Raw genomic sequence first — 26,083 nt, 5'->3', positions numbered from 1 at the left:
TAAGACCATATGATAGTTTAATAAAATAAAAATAAATAACATTATAAACAATTTGAACAATGAGTGCCATGTTTCATACTAGTATGACTAAGAACGGGGTACAAAGGTACATGTGAACAAGTTCACTGGTGCATCACGGTCCAATACTTTGATCAATACAGTTGACCATGAAAGCAATGGTTGGGGTCCACGCCAGTCAGTTATCGATATCAAACAAACATTTTACAGTTCATAGGTGTCCCAGTCCATATGACATGTAGGCTAATTCTAGGGTGGCTCTTATGGGTTAAAAACATAATGTTTCTTCTTCCATCTTTGTAAAGACAACCTAACATTCACGTTTCGTCTTCAGCTTTCAGTGAAGGTGGATGCTAGACTTCCAAACATTCTCCAATCCTGAACCTCACTCACTTTCTCAGTTCTTTCTCCGTCATGTCCCATCACATTGAAATTGGGTCTTTAAAACTCGGATACTCTTCCACACTTCTAGGACCAATGATTCCCAATCCAGGGCCTGTATCCATAAAGCGTCAGAGTAGAAAATTGGTCTTAAGTACCGAAAAGAGACATTTTACTCCTACTCTTATGGGGTTGTTCCATATAATCTCAATCACTTTCTGACTGCATCCCCTTTGATTGGAATGAAACCCTCCATACAAGCTTGCCCATTGTAGAAGTGGTCAGAAAGTGATTTTTGGGCCTGAATGACAAAACATTCTGGAGATAGAGGTGCTCAAAGTTGACCCATTTTGCATTCCCGACCATGAAAACATCTATGTCATCACTGAAAAAGATAAATGGTTGAATTTGAAAGCTTATAAAAAAGGGTTGTCAAACTAATTATTTGTATTAACATATTTTGAGAAATTATGTATGTTTTTACCTTTATGTTAAAAGGTTTATGTTAAAAGGTAAAAAATACCTTTTCTATTAAGGTATTTTTCCAGAAATTATTAGTTTGACACTTTCTGATCACTAATACCATGGGCAAGCATGTATGGAAAGCTGTATACATCTTTCAGGTAGTAACTTGATAAATGCAATTTCAATTGTGTACCAGCTAAATGGCAGTGAACTGAAGGGATAGGTCCATTCTATGAATCCTGGTTATGATTGAAATTACACCCACCCTGTATTCATGAGAATGATGTGCACTAAATCGGTTGAGACAACACAAACACTATGTAACATAGGAGGGTCTAAGCTACATGTGAAAATGAGTTGACACATTTTTTGATAATTGACATTAAAAGAGAAGTTGACCCAAAATACAGAAAATCCCAAATGATTCCATACATTCAAACTAGTTCAGTGGAGTTTGCCCTCTCCCCAGCGCTCTCGGCGGCGGAGTGAATACAGCGTTACATATTAGTCTGCCAACTGCACTGAGGCTAGGTAACACGGTCACCACCGATAAATCCATGATTATCGAAAACTTCAACAAGCATTTCTCAACGACTGGCCATGCCTTCCGCCTGGCTACTCCAACCTCGGCCAACAGCTCCGGCCCACCCGCAGCTACTCGCCCAAGCCTCTCCAGGTTCTCCTTTACTCAAATCCAGATAGCAGATGTTCTGAAAGAGCTGCAAAACCCGGACCCGTACAAATCAGCTGGGCTTGGCAATCTGGACCCTCTATTTCTGAAACTATCCGCCGCCATTGTCGCAACCCCTATTACCAGCCTGTTCAACCTCTCTTTCATATCGTCTGAGATCCCCAAGGATTGGAAAGCTGCCGCAGTCCTCCCCCTCTTCAAAGGGGGAGACACCCTGGACCCAAACTGTTACAGACCTATATCCATCCTGCCCTTTCTCTGTATATATCAATGATGTTGCTCTTGCTGCGGGCGATTCCCTGATCCACCTCTACGCAGACGACACCATTCTATATACTTCCGGCCCGTCCTTGGACACTGTGCTATCTAAACCTCCAAACGAGCTTCAATGCCATACAACACTCCTTCCGTTGCCTCCAACTGCTCTGTTTTTATTTATTTACTTTTCTGCTCTTTTGCACACCAATATCTCTACCTGTACATGACCATCTGATCATTTATCACTCCAGTGTTAATCTGCAAAATTGTAATTATTCGCCTACCTCCTCATGCCTTTTGCACACATTGTATATAGACTACCTTTTTTTCTACTGTGTTATTGACTTGTTAATTGTTTACTCCATGTGTTGTCTGTTCACACTGCTATGCTTTATCTTGGCCAGGTCGCAGTTGCAAATAAGAACTTGTTCTCAACTAGCCTACCTGGTTAAATAAAGGTGAAAATATATATATATATATATTTATGTACATATTCTTCATCTCTTTACACTTGTGTGTATAAAGTAATTGTTAGGTTAGATTACTTGTTGGTTATTACTGCATTGTCGGAACTAGAAGCACAAGCATTTCGCTACACTCGCATTAACATCTGCAAAACATAACATTTGATTTGATATTCTTATTCATATCACAGAGGGAGGAGAGGGGAACGTAGAACGTTTACATTCTGACAGAATATGTTATTGTTGAACATCAGAGAACTTGCACAATTGGTTGCTGACTAAATACTTTTTTGCCCCACTGTATATATTTTTTTATAAATGTGCAAAATTTCTGAAAACCTTTTTGGCTTCGTCATTATGGGGTATTGTGTGTAGATTGATGAGGGGGGAAAAAACTATTTAATACATTTTAGAATAAGGCTGTAAATGTGCAAAAAGTCAAGAGGTCTGAATACTTTCCCAAATGCACTGTATATATACAGTACCAGTCAAAAGTTGGGACACACCTACTCATTAAGAGAATACCAAGAGTGTGCAAAGCTTTCATCAAGGCAAAGGGTGACTACTTTGAAGAATATCAAATATATTTTGATTTGATTAACACCTTCATGATTACTACATGATTCCATAGTGTTGATGTCTTCACTTTTATTCTACAATGTAGAAAATAGTAAAAAATAAATAGAAACCCTTGAATGAGTAGGTGTCCAAAATTTTGACTGGTACTGTGTGTGTGTGTGTACATATATGTATATTGGGAAAAAGTATCAAATAGTTTGGCAACCCTGTTTGAAAACTTTCAAATGACATCAAACTCAGAACAGTTATACTTTTTCAGTCATAAAGACATGGATGTCTTACGGTAGGGTGGGAAATGCAAAATGGGTCAACTTTGCACAACTATCTCCTGAATGTTTTGGCATTCAGGTCCAAAGTCACTTTCAGACAACTTCTACCATGGACAAACAAGTTCGGAAGGTTTCGTTCAATTCTAAAGGGGTGCAGAAAGTGAATTCATATGGAATTCAACGACCATATGGGAAAAAATAAAAGCTTTGCATGAAGCCTCTTTAGTGATGAGTCGCACCTAAAATCGACATGGGGGGGTCATAATACGCTACAGACGTTTGTGAAAAGAACGACTTTCGGGATGTCTCACGGCAAGACAAACACTGCTTTAGCTCTGCCACCTTTCACTGTGGAAGGGCGACATCAAACTGCTCATTACCGTAAAAAAAAAACAGAATTTGATGGGTATTTCTTTATTATGCTAATTAGATTTGAACAACCATCAGAGTTGGTAAAAAATATATATATTTCGCATGCCAACATATTAGGCAAAAATGATGTCAAACACTACACTATTGCAACATACAGTCACGTCTGAAGCGTGCTATTGAGTTCACAGCTGGCAATGCCTCATAACGATTAATCATTTGCAACAACGTCAAAAAGCGCCATCACTATCTTTCCTTTGCAGTACCTCAAACTGTCGTAATAACAAGATAAGACATTGAGTTTGTCAGAGCAGTGACTTAACATCCTAAAACCTACTCTGAGCTAGGAGTTTTCTAACAAAAGCTTTTAACAGGATTCCTTGGGCCTTTTGAGACACTTTGTGGATATGGCTCCAGGTTACAGGAGACATTTCAACTAATTTCAATTAATTATCGTTAACTCTTGAAGTCAACAATACAGATATGGACTAATATTGAACTCCTAGTCCCAGGTACGAGTCTTTAAAATTAAGTCGGAGGTCAGGTTAATTCAGTAGAAAACCAGTAGACTGCGCTTACTTCGCCAGGACCAGAATCAGGTCACTCCAGATCGTAGCAGTCGGTTCTCGACCTCTCACATCTCGCACTTCCTTTCTCTCTCTCTCTCTCTCTCTCTCTCTCTCCCCATCCCTATCTAACAGAGTGCCCCTTGTCCTGCACTCTCCTTCCGGCCTTGTTTCTTCAGTAGCTGGATGCGGTTGTGGCAGTAAAACTTGATGGCCCTCCAGTCGCGCTGGTTGCTGACCAGCAGAGGGCAGAGTTGCAAGCAGCGCTCGCAGTCTGCCTTGGCTGGCACGCGCAATTCCATGATGTTCCTCTTCAGGTGCGTCTCCACGGCGACTCGCTCCGCCTCCGACCAGGGCCTCTTCAGCACCCCACGCTTCCCTGGGAACACAGGACAGACTCATATGTATCAATTACCCAAATCCAAATCCATCCCCAGAGCACTGGACCCCTAATCTATACAGTGCCTTCACCAAGTATACACACCCCTTTACTTTTTCCACATTTTGTTGTGTTACAGCCTGAATTTAAAATTGATTACAGCTGGATTTTTTGTTCACTGGCCTAAAGACAACACCACATAATGTCAAAACAGATTTAATTATTATACATTAATTTTTTTTAAGTTTCCAAATGAATTACAAATGAAAAGCTGAAACCGCTTTGTTATGGTAAGTCGAAATAAGTTCAGGAGTACAAATGTGTGTCTACATAATAAGTTGCATGGACTCACTGTGTGCAGTAAAAATAATTGGATCTTATTGAACGCAAACACATTGAGCAGATGTTATTGCAGGTGTAGTGATATGCTTGTGTTCCTATCTCCAACAGTGCAGGAATATCTAACAATACACACAAAAAAATATATATAAATCTATTCTAATAATAAATTCTATATACAGTTGAAGTCTGAAGTTTACATACACCTTAGCCAAATACTTTTAAACTCAGTTCACAATTCCTGACATTAACCTTTGTAAAACGGACTTTAAGAACCTAACAGCTTACAGACGGTAGGCAATTAAGGTCACAGTTGTGAAAACTTAGGACACTAAAAGAGGCCTTTCTACTGACTCTGAAAAACACCAAAAGAAAGATGCCACGGGTTCCTGCTCATCTGCGTGAATGTGCCTTAGGCATGCTGCAAGGAGGCATGAGGACTGCAGATGTGGCCAGGGCAATAAATTGCAATGTTCGTACTGTGAGACGCCTAAGACAGAGCTACAGTGAGACAGGACGGACAGCTGATCGTCCTCGCAGTGGCAGACCACGTGTAACAACACCTGCACAGGATTGGTATATCCGAACATCACACCTGCGGTACAGGAAGGCGACAACAACTGCCCGCAATAGGCTGAGAGAGGCTGGACTGAGGGCTTGTGGGCCTGTTGTAAATGCAGGTCCTCACCAAACATCACTGGAAACAACGTTGCCTATGGGCACAAACCCACCAAACGCTGGACCAGATAGGACTGGCAAAAAGTGCTCTTCACTGACGAGTCAAGGTTGTCTCACCAGGGGTGATGGTCGGATTTGCGTTTATCGTCAAAGGATTAAGTGTTACAAGGCCTGTACTCTGGAGTAGGATCGATTTGGAAGTGGAGGGTCCGTCATGGTCTGGGGCGGTGTGTCACAGCATCATCAGACTGAGCTTGTTGTCATTGCTGGCAATCTCAATGCTGTGTGTTGAAGGAAAGACATCCTCCTCCCTCATGTGGTACCCTTCCTGCAGGCTCATCCTGACATGACCCTCCAGCGTGACAATGCCACCAGCCTTACTGCTCGTTCTGTGCGTGATTTCCTGCAAGACAGGAATGTTAGTGTTCTGACCTGTTGGATCGGAGGATGAGGGCTAGGGCCATTCACCCCCAGAAATGTCAGGGAGCTTGCAGGTGTTTTGGTGGAAGAGTGGGGCAACATCTCACAACAAAAACTGGCAAATCTGATGCAGTCCATGAGGAGGAGATGCACTGCAGTATTTAATGCAGCTGGTGGCCACACCAGATACTGACTTATTTTTGATTTTGACACCCCTTTGCTCAGGGACCACATTATTCTATTTCTGTTAGTCACATGTCTATGGATCTTGTTCAGTTTATGTCTCAGTTGTTAAATCGTATCTTCATACAAATATATACACATGTTAAGTTTTATGAAAATAAACAGTTGACAATGAGGTTACTTTTTTGGCTGAAATATATACACACACATTCTATCTTTGGGAAAGTATTCTGACCCCTTCAATTTGTACGTTAGACTTATTCTAAAATGTATTTGTTTGTTTTTGTCCCCTCAATCTACACACAATACACCATAATGACAATGCAAAAATGTTTTGCTAACCTTTTTGGGATAGGGGGCAGCATTTTCACTTTTGGATGAATAGTGTGCCCAGAGTGAACTGCCTCCTACTCTGAAGCTAATATATGCATAATATATGCATATTATTATTGGATAGAAAACAGTCTGAAGTTTCTAAAACTGTTTGAATGATGTCTGTGAGTATAACAGAACTCATATGACAGGGGAAAACCTGAGAAAAATCCAACCAGGAAGTGGGACATTGAGGTTTGTAGTTTTTCAAAGCTTGGCCGACCGAATACACATTGAGATATGGATGAAGATGCACTTCCTAGGGCTTCCACTAGATGTCAACCTTCTTTAGAAACTGGTTTGAGGATTCTACTATAAAGGAGGGGCTCATACAACCTCTGAGTCAGTGGTCTGGCAGAGAGCCTTGGTCTCATGACACACACTCCCACAATATCAATGTTGCCAGCTAACGTATAAGAGGGAATAGTAGGCCTAGTTGGACAAGGCACATGATGAAAGTTAGGTTAGGTTGCCTAAACATTAATTATTTAATACACTAGTATGTGACTAAAATGTCTGTGACTAAAACAAGACAAAAAATTTCCAGAGTTTTAATCGACTGAAAACAAAAACTAACGAAGGATGAAATTACTAAAATGTGACTAAGATTTCTAGATTTGAAAAGATCGATAGGTGTTAGGAAGTAAACGAGTCGCTTGTCGAGTCCCTTGTTGATCAAACTTGTCTGACGCTAGCACCCACTTTCTCACAAAAACAAGCTATTGTTCAAAACAGTTCACCAAAATATGCATTAATACACAAAGCATTGGGTAGGCCAAAAATACAATGGTACATACCGGACTTGGGCTGGATGCTTCTCCTTTTGTGGGCACCAGGGAGCGGAGGGTTGACAGAGGGAGGGGGTCCTTTTTTCTTGCGGGGGGGTCGACCTGGTCGCTTCTTCACCACCTCCACCTTCTCTGCCTCCCCATCCGAGTCACCTGAGAAGGAGTCTGCAGAGTTACCCGACATCACTGTTGGATAGGGATAGAAGAGGGAGAGGGCACATATGTCAACAGGAAAATAACATACAACATGCTTTGTTCATTCACCAACCCCTTTCTTACAAACTCAGCAAAAAAAGAAACGTCCTCTCACTGTCAACTACGTTCATTTTCAGCAAAATTAACGTGTAAATATTTGTATAAACATAACAAGAGTGAACAACTAAGACAAACTGAACAGGTTCCACAGACATGTGACTAACAGAAATTGTGTAATGTGTCCCTGAAAAAAGGGGGGTCAAAATCAAAAGTAACAATCAGTATCTGGTGTGGCCACCAGATGCATTAAGTACTGCAGTGCATCTCTTCCTCATGGACTGCACCAGATTTGCCAGTTCTTGCTGTGAGATGTCACCCCTACTCTTCCACCAAGACACCTGCAAGTTCCCGGACATTTCTGGGGGGAATGGCCCTATAGCCCTCACCCTCCGATCCAACAGGTCCCAGACGTGCTCAATGGGATTGAGATCCGGGCTCTTCGCTGGCCATGGCAGAACACTGACATTCCTGTCTTGCAGGAAATCACGCATTGAACAAGTAGTGTGGCTGGTGGTATTGTCATGCTAGAGGATCATATCAGGATGAGCCTGCAGGAAGGGTACACATCAGGGAGGAAGATGTCTTCCCTGCAACACACAGTGTTGAGATTGCCTGCAATGACAACAAGCTCAGTCCGATGATGCTGTGACACACCGCCCCAGACTATGACGGAGCCTCCACCTCCAAATCGATCCTGCTCCAGAGTACAGCCCTCAGTGTAACCCTCATTGCTTCGACGATAAACGCGAATCCGACCATCACCCCTGGTGAGACAAAAGCTTGACTCGTCAGTGAAGAGCACTTTTTGCCAGTCCTGTCTGGTCCAAGGACAGTGGGTTTGTGCCCATAAGCCACATTGTCGCCGGTGATGTCTGGTGAGGACCTGCCTTACAACAGGCCCACAAGCCCTCAGTCCAGTCTCTCTCAGCCTATTGCGGACAGTCTGAGCACTGATGGAGGGATTGTGCTTTCCTGGTGTGACTCGGGCAGTTGTCGTTGCCATCCTGTGCCTGTCCCGCAGGTGTGATGTTCGGATGTACCGATCCTGTGCAGGTGTTGTTACGCATTGGTTTGTCAATGTGAGGACGATCAGCTGTCCGTCCTGACTCCCTGTAGCGCCATCTTAGGCGTCTCACAGTACGGACATTGCAATTTATTGCCCTGGCCACATATACAGTCCTCATGCCTCCTTGCAGCATGCATAAGGCACATTCATGCAGATGAACAGGGACCCTGAGCATCTTTCTTTTGGTGTTTTTCAGAGTCAGTAGAATGGCCTCTTTAGTGTCCTAAGTTTTCATAACTGTGACCTTAATTGCCTACGGTCTGTAAGCTGTTAGTATCTTAACGACCGTTCCACAGGTGAATGTTCATTAATTGTTTATGGGTCATTGAACAAGCATGGGAAACACAATGAAGATCTGAGAGGTTATTTGTATTTTTACGAATTATCTTTGAAAGACAGGGTCCGTTTTTTTTGCAGAGTTTACAATGTTAAGGACTTGGAGACTTGGGGCAACGATTTCCTCTGCAATTTACACTTGAGCTCGACCGACTAATCTGAATGGCTGTTTAAGTTTTCATAACGATCGGAAATCTGTATTTTTGGACACCGATTTGGCCGATTAAAAAAATGTTTTTTTACACCTTTATTTAACTAGGTAAGTTAGTTAAGAAAACATTCTTATTTTCAATGACGGCCTAGGAACGGTGGTTAACTTCCTTGTTCAGGGGCAGAACGACAGATTTTTACCTTGTCAGCTCGGGGATTCAATCTTGTAACCTTACAGTTAACTAGTCCAATGTTCTAACCACATGCCTCTCATTGCACTCCACAAGGAGTCTGCCTGTTACGCGAATGCAGTAAGAAGCCAAGGTAAGTTGCTAGCTAGTATTAAACTTATCTTATAAAAACAATCAATGAATCATAATCACTAATTAACTACACATGGTTGATGATATTACTAGTTTATCTAGCGTGTCCTGCGTTGCATATAATCGATGTCGCTGCTCCAACATGTACCTAACCATTAACATCAATGCCTTTCTTAAAATCAATACACAAGCATATATTTTTAAACCTGCATATTTAGTTAATATTGCCTGCTAACATGAATTTATTTTAACTAGGTAAATTGTGTCACTTCTCTTGCAACAGTCAGGGTATATGCAGCAGTTTGGGCCGCCTGGCTTGTTGCGAACTAATTTGCAAGAGTTTTACGTAAATGTGATATAACATTGAAGGTTGTGCAATGTAACAGCAATATTTAGACCTGGGGATGCCACCCGTTAGATAAAATACGGAACGGTTCCGAATTTCACTGAAATAATAAACGTTTTGTTTTCAAAATGATTGTTTCCAGTCTGAGCGATGGTAGGCAGCAGCAGGCTCGTATGCATTCATTCAAACAGCACTTTTGTGCGTTTTGCCAGCAGCTCTTCGCTGTGTTTCAAGCATTGAGCTGTTTATGACTTCGAGCCTATCATCTCCCGAGATTAGGTTGGTGTAACCGATGTGAAATGGCTAGCTAGTTAGTGGGGTGCGCAGTAAGAGTTTCAAACATCACTCGCTCTGAGACTTGGAGTAGTTGTTCCCCTTGCTCTGCAAGGGCTGTGGCTTTTGTGGAGCGATGGGTAACGATGCTTCGTGTGTGGCTGTTGTCGATGTGTTCCTGGTTCGAGCCCAGGTAGGGGCGAGGAGAGGGACGGAAGCTATACTGTTACACTGGCAATACTAAAGTGCCTATAAGAACATCCAATAGTCTAAAGTATATGAAATACAAATGGTATAGAGAGAAATAGTCCTATAATTTCTATAATAACTACAACCTAAAACTTCTTACCTGGGAATATTGAAGACTCATTTTAAAAGGAACCACCAGCTTTCATATGTTCTCATGTTCTGAGCAAGGAACTTAAACATTAGCTTTTTTACATGGCACATATTGCACTTTTACTTTCTTCTCCAACACTTTGTTTTTGCATTATTTAAACCAAATTGAACATGTTTCATTATTTATTTGAGGCTAAATTGATTTTTTATCGATGTATTAAGTTAAAATAAGTGTTCATTCAGTATTGTTGCAATTGTCATTATTACAAAAAAATAAAAAAATAATCGGTATCGGCTTTTTTTTGGGGTCCTCCAATAATCGGTATCTGTGTTGAAAAATCACAATCGGTCGACCTCTAATTTAAACACTTGTAATGAGCAAACAGTAACACAACACATAGTCTGGAACAATGTCTGATAAGGACAGATTGTTGTACTGCAGGCAATGGAATCGCAAGGTGCAGTATTCAGAGCTCCCATCTATTTAAAATGTTATTAGTTTGCTCACAGCTGCGCCATAGCGAGAGAAGAATCGCCCTAATGTCACCTCCCTCAGTGTAAAGCCTCTGTTATTACTGCTTTATTAACAACTTACAAGTAAACATACCCCTAGTGAGCATGACAAGCATACTCATATTAAACAAAGCTATCAATTACTCTACTGCTGATCCACCTCAGAACCTCCTTGTTTCCTCCTCTCCTCCATCGTCACAATAAGAGAAAATTGGGGAGATTAATAGTTCACACCTAAATGCAATTCAACTTTTCTCTTGTATTCCCTTCTGAAGGTCACTGGTGCAAACCCTTCATGAACAGAAACTTTATTTTTTTTAGGGATGGCGTTCTGTCATGAATTAGCAGTAAGTGCTAGTTTCGTCATACCAGGGCCGAGTTCCCGGAAGTGTCTCCTTACCATCCAGCTCCATACAAATGTGCTGCAGGCTCATCCCCTTGAACAGCACGCCCTGCCGCTCCCCATAAAGCACCACCCTGCCCACATGTCCCATCAACGCAGGGTCTCGGCCTATCGTGGTGCAGCTCTGGGTTACGTGGTACTCCCGCTGCAGGAAGTCTTCGAGGCGCTTGCCAGCCGCCCCGCTCGGCAGGCCCTGCCCCTCACCTTCCTCCAAGAACAGTAACTGGGTAAGGATGGCCACCTGCCGGCGCACTCGCGTTTGGGTCAGCACTCCGGGATTCTTGGCGCCACTGGCACGTGCCAGGTTGCGCAGCAGGTCGGTGCCCCGGAGCGGGGTGGCGGGCGAGTGGAAGGGCCGGGAGAAGACGTAGGGGCTGTGGGGGTCCACGCCTACATTGGCAGAGGTCTGAAGGAGCAGCTCCATGCAGGGCTCGCAGTGCGGGGGCAGGATGAGGGGTTGGATACGCCCCCGCTTACCCAGCACACCTGCCCGGGGGAGGTGGCAAAGCACCTGGTGCTCGAAGGGGGAGAGGATGGCCTCTAGGCCAGTGGGGGGGTCGTTGGCCAAGTTCGCCTGGGTTGGGCTCGGTGTGGTGGTGCGGTTGTGGTAGTCCTGGGTGGTGAGCTTGGCCACTTCGCACTCACGGTGCCGGTTGTAGAGGATAAGTAGCGCCAGGCTGGAGTGGCAAAGTAGGCGCCAGGCCTCGGCCGAACTGGGGGAGCGAGATAGGGACAAGAAGGAAGAGTGTTGCTGCCGGCGGAGGAAGAGTACCAGGCAGGAGAGGGAGGATAGGAGAGGGGGCATGTGATGTCTGTGAGAGCTAGAAAAAGGAGAGAGGCAGAGAGAGGGAGCGTGAGAAAGTAAAAACAATAACATGTCAAAAAGTTATATTTTTACTTTATCTTTATCACAAAAATAATGATAGAATTGCAGAATATGCTGTCATTTCTCAAGCAGTTTTGATAGAGAACATCATATTTCACATTTCAGTTAGGCCCGACTTTCTTTCCAATGCAGCAGAACCATATTATCCATCACATACCTAGCCATCTCGACACTCTTATTCTCAGGACTATCCCCTTCCCCAGCTCCACACAGCTCCAGCTCCTCACCCGGCTCTTCTTCCTCCGGCTTGGGGGTAGAACGTGGAGGTATCTCTTCCTCCTTGCTCCTGAAGCACTCCTCTGTTTTCTGCTGCTCCTCCTTTGCTCTCTTCGGCCTACGGCCCCTCCTGGCTGGTGTGGGCAGACTTTTAACCGGTGCCACTGCAGGGGCGAAGCATTGCTTTGGTGTCTGCACCGATAAGTTGGAGCCTTTCTTGGCCACAGCCGACTGAGAAGACAGTGAGAGCGAAAAGGAGACCGCCCCCGAGGAACTTCGAGTGGCCGGCGCATCCCTCTCTCTCTCCCTGGAGAAAGGAGGGGGAGGGGTAGGAGCAGAGGATGAGGAGGGCTGGGGGGAGGCGAAGGTATGGCCATGAGAGGTGGTGGTGGAGGAGTGAGGATGGGAGGAGGTAGAGGAGGCGTGTGTGTGGCGTGTGGCTAGATCCATGGCCGCCCTGACCTTTGGCTGGTTGGCATGGTGTTTCTCCAGGTGGCGCGCCAGCGAACGGTAGTGGCGGCCGCAGTAGGAACAGTCCTGCCGTCGGCTGACAGTAGCCCCGCTGGAGCTGCCAATGTTTATGTTGATGTTGTTGTTGATATTGGTGGTGGGGGGCGCCAGGGTAGTGGCGGCCTGAGACTGGGTCTGGGAGGCAGCCAATCGGGAGGATAACAACGAGCAGGGGTGGCCGGGTCCCACCCTAGGATTAGCGGCGCTGTTCTTCTTGGTGGTGACCGTGACAGCTATCTTGCGCTTCTTTCGGCGACTGAGCATACGGCCCCTCAGCTCCTCCATCTCTTCTTCTTCATCATCATCGTCATCTTCTTCTCGGTCTGAGTCGCTGGGCTCAGAGTGGGTGAGCGGGGAGGAGGAAGGGGAGAGGGACCAGGAGGGGGTGAGGTAGTCAGAGAGAGACAGAGGGTGGGGGCCGGGCTCTTCCTCCTGTTCGGAGACAAACCCCAAAACAAGACAAAAGAAACTTTGTAAATACCCTCTGTAACCAATAGATGAGCTTGAGGTAGGGTCACAACCGTTTTGATTACCTTCTTAATGTTATTGTCTGGGTTAAAGCTGCAGTCAAACCCTCGCGAAGACACAGAGCTATGGAATCCCTAGAATATTCATAACACAACCAAAAGGCTTCAATATGGATTCAGAGTATTATTATCTGAGTGCCACAACAATTACACTGGGCATTGCAATGTTTTTTCTTAGAACAAGGAGACAACATGAATGCAACTAATGCCTACAGATGAACAACGTCAATTCTGATGTGTATACTGTTGCTGTTAGTCAGAAGTCATGACCTCTAACAACAATAATTCCCCAAGTATATTTAAGAATGGCTGAAATGGGTTTGCGATGAGTTAAGCTGGTGATGTTATCAGCAAGTCAATCACCATGGCGTTCTCTCCCCAGTCCGTCAGGCTGTAGTCCACCGTGATCTCCTCCCCTTTGGCGATGTCATGGATCGCTATAACAACCAGTCGCACCTGGCTTCCACAGTGCACCTCTCGGATTCTGCAGTTGGGAGGGGGGTGGAAGAGCACTGGCCCCCGGACACCACTCGCCCCCTCCTCACCCAGCTCCGACACGCTGTACAGAGAAACACAGTAACGTTACATACCATCCACTCACCATTGGATTGGTCGTCACCAAGCCTGGTCCTGGAGAGATACACTGTGCCGCCTTTTGTTCTACTCCAGCACTGACACACCGGATTTCCCTGATCAAGTTCTTGGTGAAGTGTGGGCCATTCTACGGTAAAGGATTTGCGCTTTGACTCAGTTTTTTTACTTAACAAATGTATGCCAAACAAAAAATATGAATATTTTGAACAAACCATACAATGACATGCAAAAGGACTAATTGTGACAATTTCCACTGAACATTTTTCAAAAACAAATTAAGTGGAAGAATTGTGCAGATGCAAACTTTGATAATGGAATTAATGTAAAATCTTCCTCAGGTTTATGCGACCACATTTCCAAAAACTTCTAAATATCTGTTCCGAATTAAAATTCAAACATGTAAGCTATTTTTTTTAAATCCCCATTAGCTGCTGCCAAGGCAGCACACCAATATATACCCACAGCACAAAATATACAGTACCACCATACAACAATATTAAAACGTACAGTGTGTGTGTGGGCTAGCGTGTGTGTATCCTGTGCTGTACTCAGCACTGTATTGTACTGATTCGAACATCTCATTCCAAAAACATGGGCATTCATATGGAGTCGGTCCCCCCTTTGATTCTATACCAGCCTCCACTCTTCTGGGAAGGCTTGCCACTAGAAGTTGGAACATTTCTGCGGGGACATGCTTCCATTCAACCACAAGAGCATTAGTGAGGTCAGGCACGGATGTTGGGCAAATAGGCCTGGCTCACAGTCGGCGTTCAAATTCATCGAAAGGTGTTTGAAGGGGTTGAAGTCAGGGCTCTGTGCAGGCCAGTCAAGATCTTTCACACCGATCACGACAAACCATTTCTGTACTGACCTTGCTATGTGCACGAGGGCAGTGTCATGCTGAAACAGGATAGGGCCTTTCCCAAACTGTTGCCACGAAGTTGGAAGCACAGAATCATGTAGAATGTCATTGTATGTAAGATTTTCATTCACTGGAAGGAAGGGGCCTAGCCCGAACAATAGACAAACAGCCCCAGACCATTATTCCTCCTCCACCAACCTTGACATATGGCACTATACATTCGGACAAGTAGCGTTCTCCTGGCATCAGCCAAACCCAGAGTCGTTTGTCGGACTGCTGGATGGTGAAGCATGATTCATCACTCCAGAGAATGCATTTCCACCCTTTCCAGAGTCCAATGGCGGCGAGCTTTACACTACTCCAGCCGACACTTGGCATTGCGCATGATCTCGGCCATGGAAAAAAATATTTAATGAAGCTCCCGACAAACAGTTTTTGTGGTGACATTGCTTCCAGAGGCAGTGTGGAACTCAGTAATGAGTTTTGCAACCGAGAACTAAAAGAATGTATGCGCCGGGCGCTTCAGCACTCGCCGGTCTCGTTCTGTGATTGTGTGGCCTACCACTTTGCGGCTGAGGACGTTGTTGCTCAGCCATTTCCACTTCAGAATAACAGCACTTACAGTTGACTGGGGCAGCTCTAGCAGGGCAGACATTTTACAAACTGACTTGTTGGAAAGGTGGCATCCTTTGACGGGCCTTTGACGGGCCATTCTACTGCAAATGTGTGGCTTTGGAGATTGCATGGCTGTCTGCTCTTTTTTATAATCTTTCAATAAGCAAAAATATTGGATATTTTATTGAAGCTGGTGTACAAAACCGAAAGTAAAAGATGCAAAAATGTAACTTAACGCAATGCCTAGAAATAACGCACATAGAACATATCTACAGCATCTTAAAACCTGCTTTCAATGAGAACAAGAGATCTATAACTCACATTTCTATGTGAATTTGGTTGGGTTGCCAAAAAAATACATTTTGCAGCGTTAATCCCTTTTTATTTCAGACTAACACAAAATTCAGAAAAAGTACTGAAAAATATAATCCATTATTCTATCTAAAAACCTCTCCCTAATTTCTGAATCACACTGAATCACGCTTGTACTGTCAGTAGGCTATGCTTCGGCGGTGGGAGGAGCAGGTAGCCTACACGGACAGAAAGATTTTCAGCTGGCAGGCAGACACTGGAATACGTTTGAGTGACAGATTGAGGGCTTTGCATAGGTGCCTTGTAATGTTTTTTTGTGGGACTGAAAAAAAAAAAGAGTCCCGGAACATAAAATAACGTTATTAACCAGTTCCCATGCTTTTAAAATAACAGTTCACTTTCGTTCCCAGTTCTGTTCCTAAAAACCAACCCCTGGTTATGTGTAACCCAAGTATGCCTACTAGGTTAGGTGTACTCTGTAGCCTAGGCCTACTTACGTATGTGTATATGTTTGTTAATATTTTTACCATTCATTTATACTGAACAAAATGATAAGATGCAACATGTAGTGTTGTTCCCATGTTTCATGAAACTGGGAAAAAAAGTCCCCGAAACATTCCATACACACAAAAAGCTTCTCTCAAATGTTGTGCTTAAATTCTGTTTACATCCCTGTTAGTGAAAATGTCTCCTTTGCCAACATAAACTATCCATCTGACAGGTTTAGCATATGAAGAAGCTGATTAAATAGCAGGACCATTACAAAGGTGCACCTTCTGCTGGGGACAATAAAAGGCCAAATATGCAGTTGTGTCACAACACAATGCTAGAGATGTCTCAAGTTGAGAGCGTGCAATTGGCATGCTGACTCCAGGAATGTCAACCAACGCTATTACCAGAGAATTTAATGTTAATTTCTCTACGATTAGCCGAAGTAGAGAACTTTGGCAGTACCTCCAAACACACCAGCCCAGGACCTCCAATTCCGGCTTCTTCACCAGCGGGATCGTCTGAGGCCAGCCACCTGGACAGCTAATGAAACTGTGGGTTTGCACAACCGAAGGATTTCTACATAAACTGTCAGAAACAGTCTCAGGGAAGCTCTTCTGCGTGCTCGTCGTCCTCACCAGGACCTTGATCTGACTGCAGTACAGCGTCGTAACCGACTTCAGTGGGCAAATGCTCACCTTCGATGGCCACTGGCACACCGAAGAAGTGTGCTCTTCACAGATAAATCCCGGTTTCAACTGTACTGGGTAAATTGTATCGTGTGGGCGAGCAATTTGCTGATGTCAATGTTGTGAACACAGTGCCCCATTGTGGCGGTGAGGTTATAGTATGTGCAGGAATAAGCTACGGGCAATGAATACAATTGCATTTTATTGATGGCAATTGAATGCACAGAGATAGTGACAAGATCCTGAGGCCCATTGTCACGCCATTCATCCACCGCCATCACCTGATGTTTCAGCATGATAATGCACGGCTCGTGTCGAAAGGATCTGTACACAATTCCTGGAAGCTGAAAATGTCCCAGTTCTTCCACGGCATGCATACTCACCAGACATGTCTCCCATTGAGCATGTATGGTATGCTCTGGATTGACATGTAAAACAGTGTGTTGTAGTTCACGCCAATATTCAGCAACTATGCACAAACTGTGTCATAGTCATGATTTAAATGCATTATCCACGTGTGGTTGTTTCTGGAGTTTTTTTAATTGTCAAATAAATCAAAACAAAAAATGCAACTAGAAAAAAAATGTAATTGCGTCAACATTTCATTGAGCAATTTCTAGATAAGATCAGAAACATTTAATGTATTTCTCATCAAGCTTGATATCCTCTTACCTTTCATTATCACATATTGGCTGTCGGTTTCAGAAGAACACATTTTTTAAAAGTGTAATTGAGTAATCCTATTGTCTCTCTCACCAGAGCTGGGAGGGGTCAGCAAGGTAGTAAGGGCTTCCGGGTGGAGGCAGTCTGTCCTCCGCTCCCTCTGGGTACTGCCCACCACCTAGGAGAGTTACACACAGGTAAGAACAGCAGCACACATTTAACCCAATGTATACAGTGCCTTGCGAAAGTATTCACCCCCTTGGTATTTCTCCTATTTTGCTTCCTTACAACCTGGAATTAAAATTGATTTTTTTGGGGGGGGTTGTATAATTTCATTTACACAACATGCCTACCACTTAATATTTTTTTATTGTGAAACAAATAAGACATAAGACAAAAAACAGAAAACTTATGTTTGCATAACTATTCATCCCTCCAAAATCAATACTTTGCAGAGGTACCTTTTGCAGAAATTACAGCTGCAAGTCTCTGGGGAATGTCTCCATAGGTTTGTCACATCTAGCCACTGTAATTGTTGCCCATTCTTCAAGGCAAAACTGTTCAAGCTCCTTCAAGCTGGATGGGTTCCACTGGTGTACAGCAATCTTTAAATCATACCACAGACTCTCAATTGGATTGAGGTTTGGGCTTTGCCTAAGCCATTCCAAGACATTTAAATGTTTTCCCTTAAACCACTCAAGTGTTGCTTTAGCAGTATGCTTAGAGTCATTGTCCTGCTGGTAGGTGAACCTCGGTCCCAGTCTCAAATCTCTGGAAGACAAACAGGTTTCCCTCAAGACTTTCCCTGCACCATCCATCATTCCTTCAATTCTGAACATGTTTCCCAGTCCTTGCCGATGGAAAAACATCCCCACAGCATGTTGCTTCCACCACCATGCTTCACTGTGGGGATGGTGTTCTCATGGTGTTGAGAGGTGTTGAGTTTGCGCCAGACATAGCATTTTCCTTGATGCCCAAAAAGCTACATATTTGTCTCATCTGTCCGGAGTACCTTCTTCCATATGTTTGGGGAGTCTCCCACACACCTTTTGGCAAACACCAAACGCGTTTGCTTATTTTTTTCTTTAAGCAATGGCTTTTTTTGGGCCACTCTTCCGTAAAACCCAGCTCTGTGGACAGTACGGCTTAAAGTGGTCCTATGGTCAGATACACCAATCTCCGCTATGGAGCTTTGCAGCTCCTTCAGGGTTATCTTTCGTCTCTTTATTGCCCCTCTGATTAATGCCCTCCTTGACTGGCACGTGTGTTTTGGTGGGTGGCCCTCTCTTGGCAGGTTGTGGTGCCATATTCTTTACATTTTTTAATAATGGATTTAATGGTGCTCCGTGGGATGTTCAACATTTAGGATGATTTGTACTTCTCCACAACTTTGTCCCTGACCTGATTGGAGAGCTCCTTGGTCTTCATGGTGCCACTTGCTTGGTGGTGTTACAGACTCTGGGGCCTTTCAGAACACGTGTATCATGTGACAGATTATGTGACACTTAAATAAAGTCCACCTGTGTGCAATCTAACTAATTATGTGACTTCTGAAGGTAATTGGATGCACCAGATCGTATTTAGGGGCTTCATAGCTAAGGGGGTGACTTTTCCATTTTTTATTTTAGAGAAGTTATTTTTTTCATTTCACTTCACCAATATGTCCAGAATGTAATATTATAATATAATATGTCCATTACATGAAAATAATGTAATATTATAATATGTCCATTGCATGAAATCCAAATAAAAATCTATTTAAATTACAGGTTGTAATGCAACAAAATAGGAAAAACACCAAGGGGGATGAATACTTTTGCAAGGCACTGTACTTATACATTTTCACATACATCTACACACAACACCCCATAATGACAAAGTGAAAACATGTTTAGACATTTTTGCACATTCATTGAAAATTAAATAAACAAATATGTAATTTACCTAAGCATTCACACGCAGAGTCAGTACTTTGTAAAAGTACCTTTGGCAGTGATTACAGCCGTGAGTCTTTCTGAGTAAGTCTCAATTATTATTTTGGATTTATTTAAATGTAACCTTTATTTAACTAGGCATGTCAGCTAATAAGAATTTGATCTTTACAATGACTGCCTACCCTGGCCAAACCCGGACGACGCTGGGCCAATTGTGCACCGCCCTACGGGACTCCCAATCACAGCCGGATGTGAAACAGTCTGGATTTGAACTTAGGGACTGTAGTGACGTCTCTTGCACTGAGATGCACTGCTTTACACCACTGTGCCACTCGGGAGACCCCTCTAAGAGCGTTCCACACCATGATTTTACAACATTTGGCGATTGATCTTTTCAAAATTGTTTAATAAGCTCCGTCAAATTGGTTGTTGATAATTGCTTGACAACCATTGTTCAGGTCTTGCCATAGAATTCCAAGTAGATTTAAGTCAAAACTGTAACTTGGCCACTCAGGAACATTCACCGTCTTTTGTTAAGCAACTCCAGTGTAGATTTGGCCTTATATTTAAGGTTATTGTCTTGCTGAAAGGAACCAGGTTTTCCTCCAGGATTTTGTCTGTGCTGGGCTCCATTCTGTTTGTTTTTATCCTGAAATACTCCCCAGTCCTTAATGATTCCAGCATACCCATAACGTGAGGCATCCACCACTACGCTTGAAAATATGGGGAGTGGTACTCAGGAATGTGTTGTATTGGATTTGCCCCAATCAAAACACTTTGTATTCAGGACAAAGAGTGAAATTGCTTTGACACATTTTTTGCAGTATTACAGTAGAGCCTTGTTGTAAACAGGATGCATGTTTAGGAATGTTTTACTCTGTACAGGCTTCCTTCTATTCACTCTGTCAATTAGGTTAGTATTGTGGAGTAACTACAAAGTTGATGCATCCTCAGTTTTTCTCCCATCACAGCCATTAAACACTAACTGTTTTAAAGCCACCAATGGCCTGATGGTGAAATCCCCGAGTGGTTTACTTCCTCTCCGGAAACTGAGTTAGGAAGGACGCATGTATCTTTATGCACAAAGGGATATTCAATGTCTGCTTTCTTTTAACCATGTATCCCTTGTTTGCAAAGCATTGGAAAACCTTCCAGGTCTTTTAATCTGTGTTTGAAATGCACTGCAACACTAAGGGACCTTACAGATAATTATTTGTGGGGTAGAGAGATGAGGTAGTCATTCAAAAATCATGTTAAAAACGATTGTTGCAACTTGTGACTTGTTAAGCAAATTTCTACTCCTGAACTTATTTAGGCTTGTCATAACATAGGGGTTGAATACTTACTGACTCAAGGTATTCCAGTTTCACATTTTTTTTAATGAGTTTGTTAAAACTTCAAAAACATCATTCCAGTTTGACATTACGGGGTACTTTGTGTAGGCCAGTAACAAAGTCATACTGTAATACAACATTTAGAAAAAGTCCAGGGGTGTGAATACTTTCTGACGGCACATGATAGGATGTCTGTCTGTGCGTGTGTTTACCCGGACTGTAGCTGTGTTCAGACAGACTTTCCTCCTCTTCATCCTCGGTCACGTAGGCCTGGTCACACACCTTCACAGGTGTACCCTTCCTTTTTCTCCCACACACCCGCCTACAAAACACACGCGGGGTTCCTTTAGCCCTTGTCCATGACTCTCAGTTCCATTACACATAAGAGTCATAGGACAAAGGAGTCTTCGGTACGTGGGAGTTTTGTTAAGTGCCCAAACGCTCAGAATGAAAATTAACATGCATCGCTTGCGGTACAGGTTTTGGGAGCATAAGGACCTTATCTTTCGTACGAGTGAGAAATAATAAATAAATAAAAAAGGTTGCATTGATTACACATCTCTATAGGGTTACCGTTCCCACGTGGCCATTATCGCCATTACAGAGAGTGTTTACGGCAGACAGATGGAAGACAGCTAATTAGCACAAGTGGTCCCTCTATGTAGCATGCACCGTACACCTGGGTGTAACTGAAGAAGGTCTTCAGAAACATGTCATCACTGAAAAATATTGTCGGATGCAACAGTAATAAAGCCTTTTAAAACAGTGTACAGTAAGTGTATATTTTGCATTTGTGAAATAACTTTTAATGTGATATAAAAGGGGCTTTATGTTTCTAGAACTGTATGGCAATTTAGAATCCATTCACGTTTAGCTTGAGTATTTGGCTGCCAGAGAAAATCTACCTCTGAAGATATCGTATAAGGTCCTTGAACCTTAAGGAGTAATTTAAGAGTAGGGTACATCTTGGGCTAGGGTTCCCTTCAGATTAAGAACATTTCAGCTTAAAAATGTACTGCATAGAGCAGACAGATTTATGTTGTCGATGACAATAATTGCATTTCTATATAGAGGTAGCATTCTCCTGGCATCCGCCAAACCCAGATTCATCCGTCGGACTGCCAGATGGTGAAGCAGGATTCATCACTCCAGAGAACGCATTTCCACTGCTCCAGCGTCCAATGGCTGCGAGCTTTACACCACTCCAGCCGACACATGGCATTGCGCACGGTGATCTTAGGCTTGTGTGCGGCTTCTCGGCCATGGAAAACCATTTAATAAAACTCCAAACAAAAAGTTGATTTCCAAGATTGAGCAGTGCAGACGTGTTTTGTTCGTCCTCTCGTGTACTTCTGTATTTTTCGTATATATTTCAATTTTATTTTCAATCTCTTCTCCATTTTAGTTAAATTATACCTTCCAGTAACCTGCCTAACCCATTGTGATATGGAACCGCTATTATTTTTAGACCTTATAGCAAGAACCACCTAGCCATCAGAAGCTAACCAGCTAATTAGCTACAAGCTATTTAGTCATTGTTAGCCACTGCTAGCGGCCTTTACCTTCTGCACAGATACCAGACATTTTTTTTTTTTTTTTTTTTTTTTTTTCTTTTGCCTGGACAATACTCGCCAGTAACGGACTGTCTCTCCACTACAACGCCGGATTCCTGCCAAAATCCCTCGACCATTAATCCTGATCTTCACAGCTAGCTAGCACCCACCGAGTTACCCAGTACCGAAGCTATCCCTGAGGCCCACCTCCAGGTCTACTCAGTTGTTCACCCGGACTCCACCCAAACACAGCTAGAACACACTACTCCACCGGATCCTTGCCATAAGCTCTGGACATTGGCACCAGATCACCGCTGCTACCGAGTGGCTGTAGTGGCTAATGCCCCTGCCCCGAAGCAAGCACCAGTTTGCAGTGACCCAGGCGCATCTCCCGGCTAGAAAACTAAATGACCTCTTTCGCCATCTGGCTTGGATCCTTAAGCGACACGGCGCCCCGCCTCACCACTACGACTGGTCTGCCGCGAATACTCCATCTGCTGTGCCTTCAACCGGCCTCCGTCGGAGCACACGCTTCTACTAGCCCCGGGCTACTAACTTTAAACACCATGTCGCCCGAATGCTAGCGTAGTAGCGACTACTCCGCGGCTTCCCTGTTCCATCTATTGCTGCCCCCTGGACCCTATGATCACTTGGCTACATAGCAGACGCCTGCTGGACTGTCCATTAATCACGGTACTCCATTCGGTTTATTTTGTTTTGTTTATCTGTCGGCCCCAGCCGCGAACTGAGGCCCTGTCTGTAGTTAACCGACCCTCTCTGCCCATTCATCACCCTTTTACCTGTTGTTGTTTTAGCTGATTAGTAGTTGTCTCACCCGTTGTTGTCTTAGCTAGCTCTCCAAATCAACACCTGTGATTACTTTATGCCTCGTTGTATGTCTCTCTCATATGTCAATATGCCTTGTATACTGTTGTTGAGGTTAGTTATCATTGTTTTAGTTTACAATGGAGCCCCTAGTTCCACTCATTATACCTCTGATACCTCCTTTGTCCCACCTCCCACACATGCGGTGACCTCACCCATTATAACCAGCTTATCCAGAGATACAACCTCTCTTATCATCACTCAGTGCCCGGGCTTACCTCGGCTGTACCCGCACCCCACCATACCCCTGTCTGCACATTATGCCCTGAATCTATTCTACCACGCCCAGAAATCTGCTCCTTTTATTCTTTGTCCCCAACGCTCTAGGCGACCAGTTTTGATAGCCTTTAGCCGTACCCTCATCCTACTCCTCCTCAGCTCCTCGGGTGATGTGGAGATAAACCCAGGACCTGTGTGTCCCCAGGCACCCATATTTGTTGACTTCTGTGATCAAAAAAGTATTGGTTTCATGCATGTCAACATCAGAAGCCCTAAGTGTATTTTACTCACTGTGCCAACCCTGATGTCCTTGCCGTGTCTGAATCCTGGCTTAGGAAGGCCACCAACAATTCTGAGATTTCCATACCCAACTATAACATCTTCCGTCAAGATAGAACTGCCAAAGGGGGAGGAGTTGCAATCTACTGCAGAGATAGCCTGCAAAGTTGTCATACTTTCCAGGTCTAAGCCTGGTCATTCTTTAAAAGTAATTTCCTCACCATCTTAGATAAGTATGCCCCGTTCAAAAAAATGCAGAACTAAGAACAGATATAGCCCTTGGTTCACTCCAGACCTGACTGCCCTTGACACCCTGTGGCGGACTGCAATAGCATCGAATAGTCCCCGCGATATGCAACTGTTCAGCGAAGTACACGCAGTCAGTCGGGAAAGCAAAGGCTAGCTTTTTCAAGCAGAAATTCACATCCTGTAGCTCGAACTCCAAAAAGTTTTGGGACACTAAAGTCCATGGAGAACAAGAGTGCCTCCTCCCAGCTGCCCACTGCACTGATGCTAGGTAACATGGTAACCACCGATAAATCTATGATAATCCTATGACGATGTCACATTGAAAGTCACTGAGCTCCTCAGTACCGGCCATTCTACTGCCATGTTTGTCTTTGGAGATTGCATGGCTGTGTGCTCGATGGAATACACCCGTCAGCAACAGGTGTGGCTGAAATAGCCGAATCCACTGATTTGAAGGGGTGTTCACATACTTGTATAAAGTGACTTGCATTTACATCTGCCACATTATGAATAGGCAATTTCTTGCAATCAAATAACCCCAAGAAAAGTCTACCGCCAATCGTAGTAAGGCATTTTCTACTACCATATTGAATAACTTAATCACAACAATGTTATTCTAATATTGTTTCTAAAGTTAAATTCAAAACAGCAACGAAATAGATATGGCATTAACAATTGGGATGACATAGTATCAATATAATTTTAACATCTGTCTATCAACAAATGGAATCAAATCCATAAATAATCTAAATAATCTGATAAAGACACAAAATAATAGCTTTATAAAATAAACACTGGACAAACTCTAATAGCAGACCTATATAAAATGCGCCCAACTCCACACACCTGAGATACCTTTGCATCCCTCATTCGCTCTCTCTGATACAGTAGACCACAAATCGGTCAGATCATCAACACAGTGAAAATGATGCCTGAATTTAACTGGGGCTCTGGGGCTCCCCCCCAACAACATCAGTTTGAATAAAGATGATCTAGCTAGCTACCAAAACACCTGGTATGCAGATTTTTATGAAATATTTACAAATAATGAATCATCTATGAATAATGTATCTCGCTAGTTAGCAAACGTTAGTTATCAGAATCAAGTAAGGCATGTCCTAAATGCAATTAAATCTAGATAACTAGTCAGTTAGCGAAGATTTCTGCTCTGCGGATATAACTAACCTAACGCGTTAGCTGGCCGGACAAGCTAAAATGGCTAGCTGGCTATTGAAATAACAGACAGCCCATTACAGCTGGCCAGCTTCCAAACGAAAGAGCAACATCATACGGCTTAATCGGTGTTAAGAGAAGTGGGTGACCGTAATTGTGGATGCTTGCACATACTAAACTAGTTAGTGATCCCGAAGCGAAAAAGCACTTTTCTTGTGTTTCATTTTTGTAGGCAGAATCATCACGCGGATGAAAGCCTGGAACTAAACAAACACACGCTTAGGCAGGGCTTTGCGTTCTACTTCACTTTAAACAAAGTAACGTTAACAAGTGATCAGATACACAACAAAAATGTATTTCCCAGCAAGCTATTTATCTCACCCCCGGGGCTGCGGCGGTGGCGGTTTGCTCCCATCCCCGTCACTGTCGAGGGTCGGTGGCTCCCGGTAGTCAAAAGGCGACCGTACGTTCTCCGCCATTAGGACTGCTCTCCTACCCGTCCTCGCGCTCCGGTAGATTGCCCAAAGCGCATGTGCGAGGATGCAGAGGTTTATGGCAAAATGGGGGTAGAATAGCACAATTACAATGGGTAGGCCTGTAATTTTTTTGGCCAATTTCTTTAATAAAAGGTATGCCTATGGCATACTGTCTTGAATTGACAGAGAAATCTATGGATTTAGCAGCCCATAGCCTAATTTCGTCTGTCAAACAGGTAGACCTACTTCATTTCTTAAATAGGAAGAAATAGGCTCCAACACAAGCCCTCTTGTTGTTCGTAAAGTCTAATGAAAATGAAGACTGTTTAAATTAATTATGCCTACTTTCAGCACCTTGAGCTGGTTACTATGGGACGTTAATAAATTCCCAATAA

General features: G+C 43.5%; 1 protein-coding gene across 3 annotated transcripts; it reads right to left on the bottom strand.

Moving 5' to 3' along the window:
* LOC118368612 (uncharacterized) lies at positions 1-25,762 on the bottom strand. Of its 3 annotated transcripts, XM_035752870.2 has the most exons (9): positions 25,594-25,762; positions 21,067-21,176; positions 17,680-17,764; positions 13,726-13,921; positions 13,369-13,437; positions 12,267-13,267; positions 11,221-12,044; positions 7,229-7,405; positions 1-4,439 (listed from the first exon to the last, which is right to left on the bottom strand). In XM_035752870.2, exons 1-9 carry the CDS (start codon positions 25,689-25,691, stop codon positions 4,189-4,191), a joined length of 2,811 nt encoding a protein of 936 aa, XP_035608763.1. In that variant the 5' UTR covers positions 25,692-25,762; the 3' UTR covers positions 1-4,188. The 3 variants fall into 3 exon arrangements, with proteins under 3 accessions (XP_035608763.1, XP_035608764.1, XP_035608765.1); XM_035752871.2 differs by lacking the exon at positions 13,369-13,437; XM_035752872.2 differs by lacking the exon at positions 21,067-21,176.
* Positions 25,763-26,083: the final 321 nt, after the last annotated feature.

The sequence above is a fragment of the Oncorhynchus keta genome, chromosome 35, assembly GCF_023373465.1.
Source record: "Oncorhynchus keta strain PuntledgeMale-10-30-2019 chromosome 35, Oket_V2, whole genome shotgun sequence".
Taxonomy (NCBI): Eukaryota; Metazoa; Chordata; class Actinopteri; order Salmoniformes; family Salmonidae; genus Oncorhynchus; species Oncorhynchus keta.
This window is presented reverse-complemented; position numbering and strand designations above follow the sequence as displayed.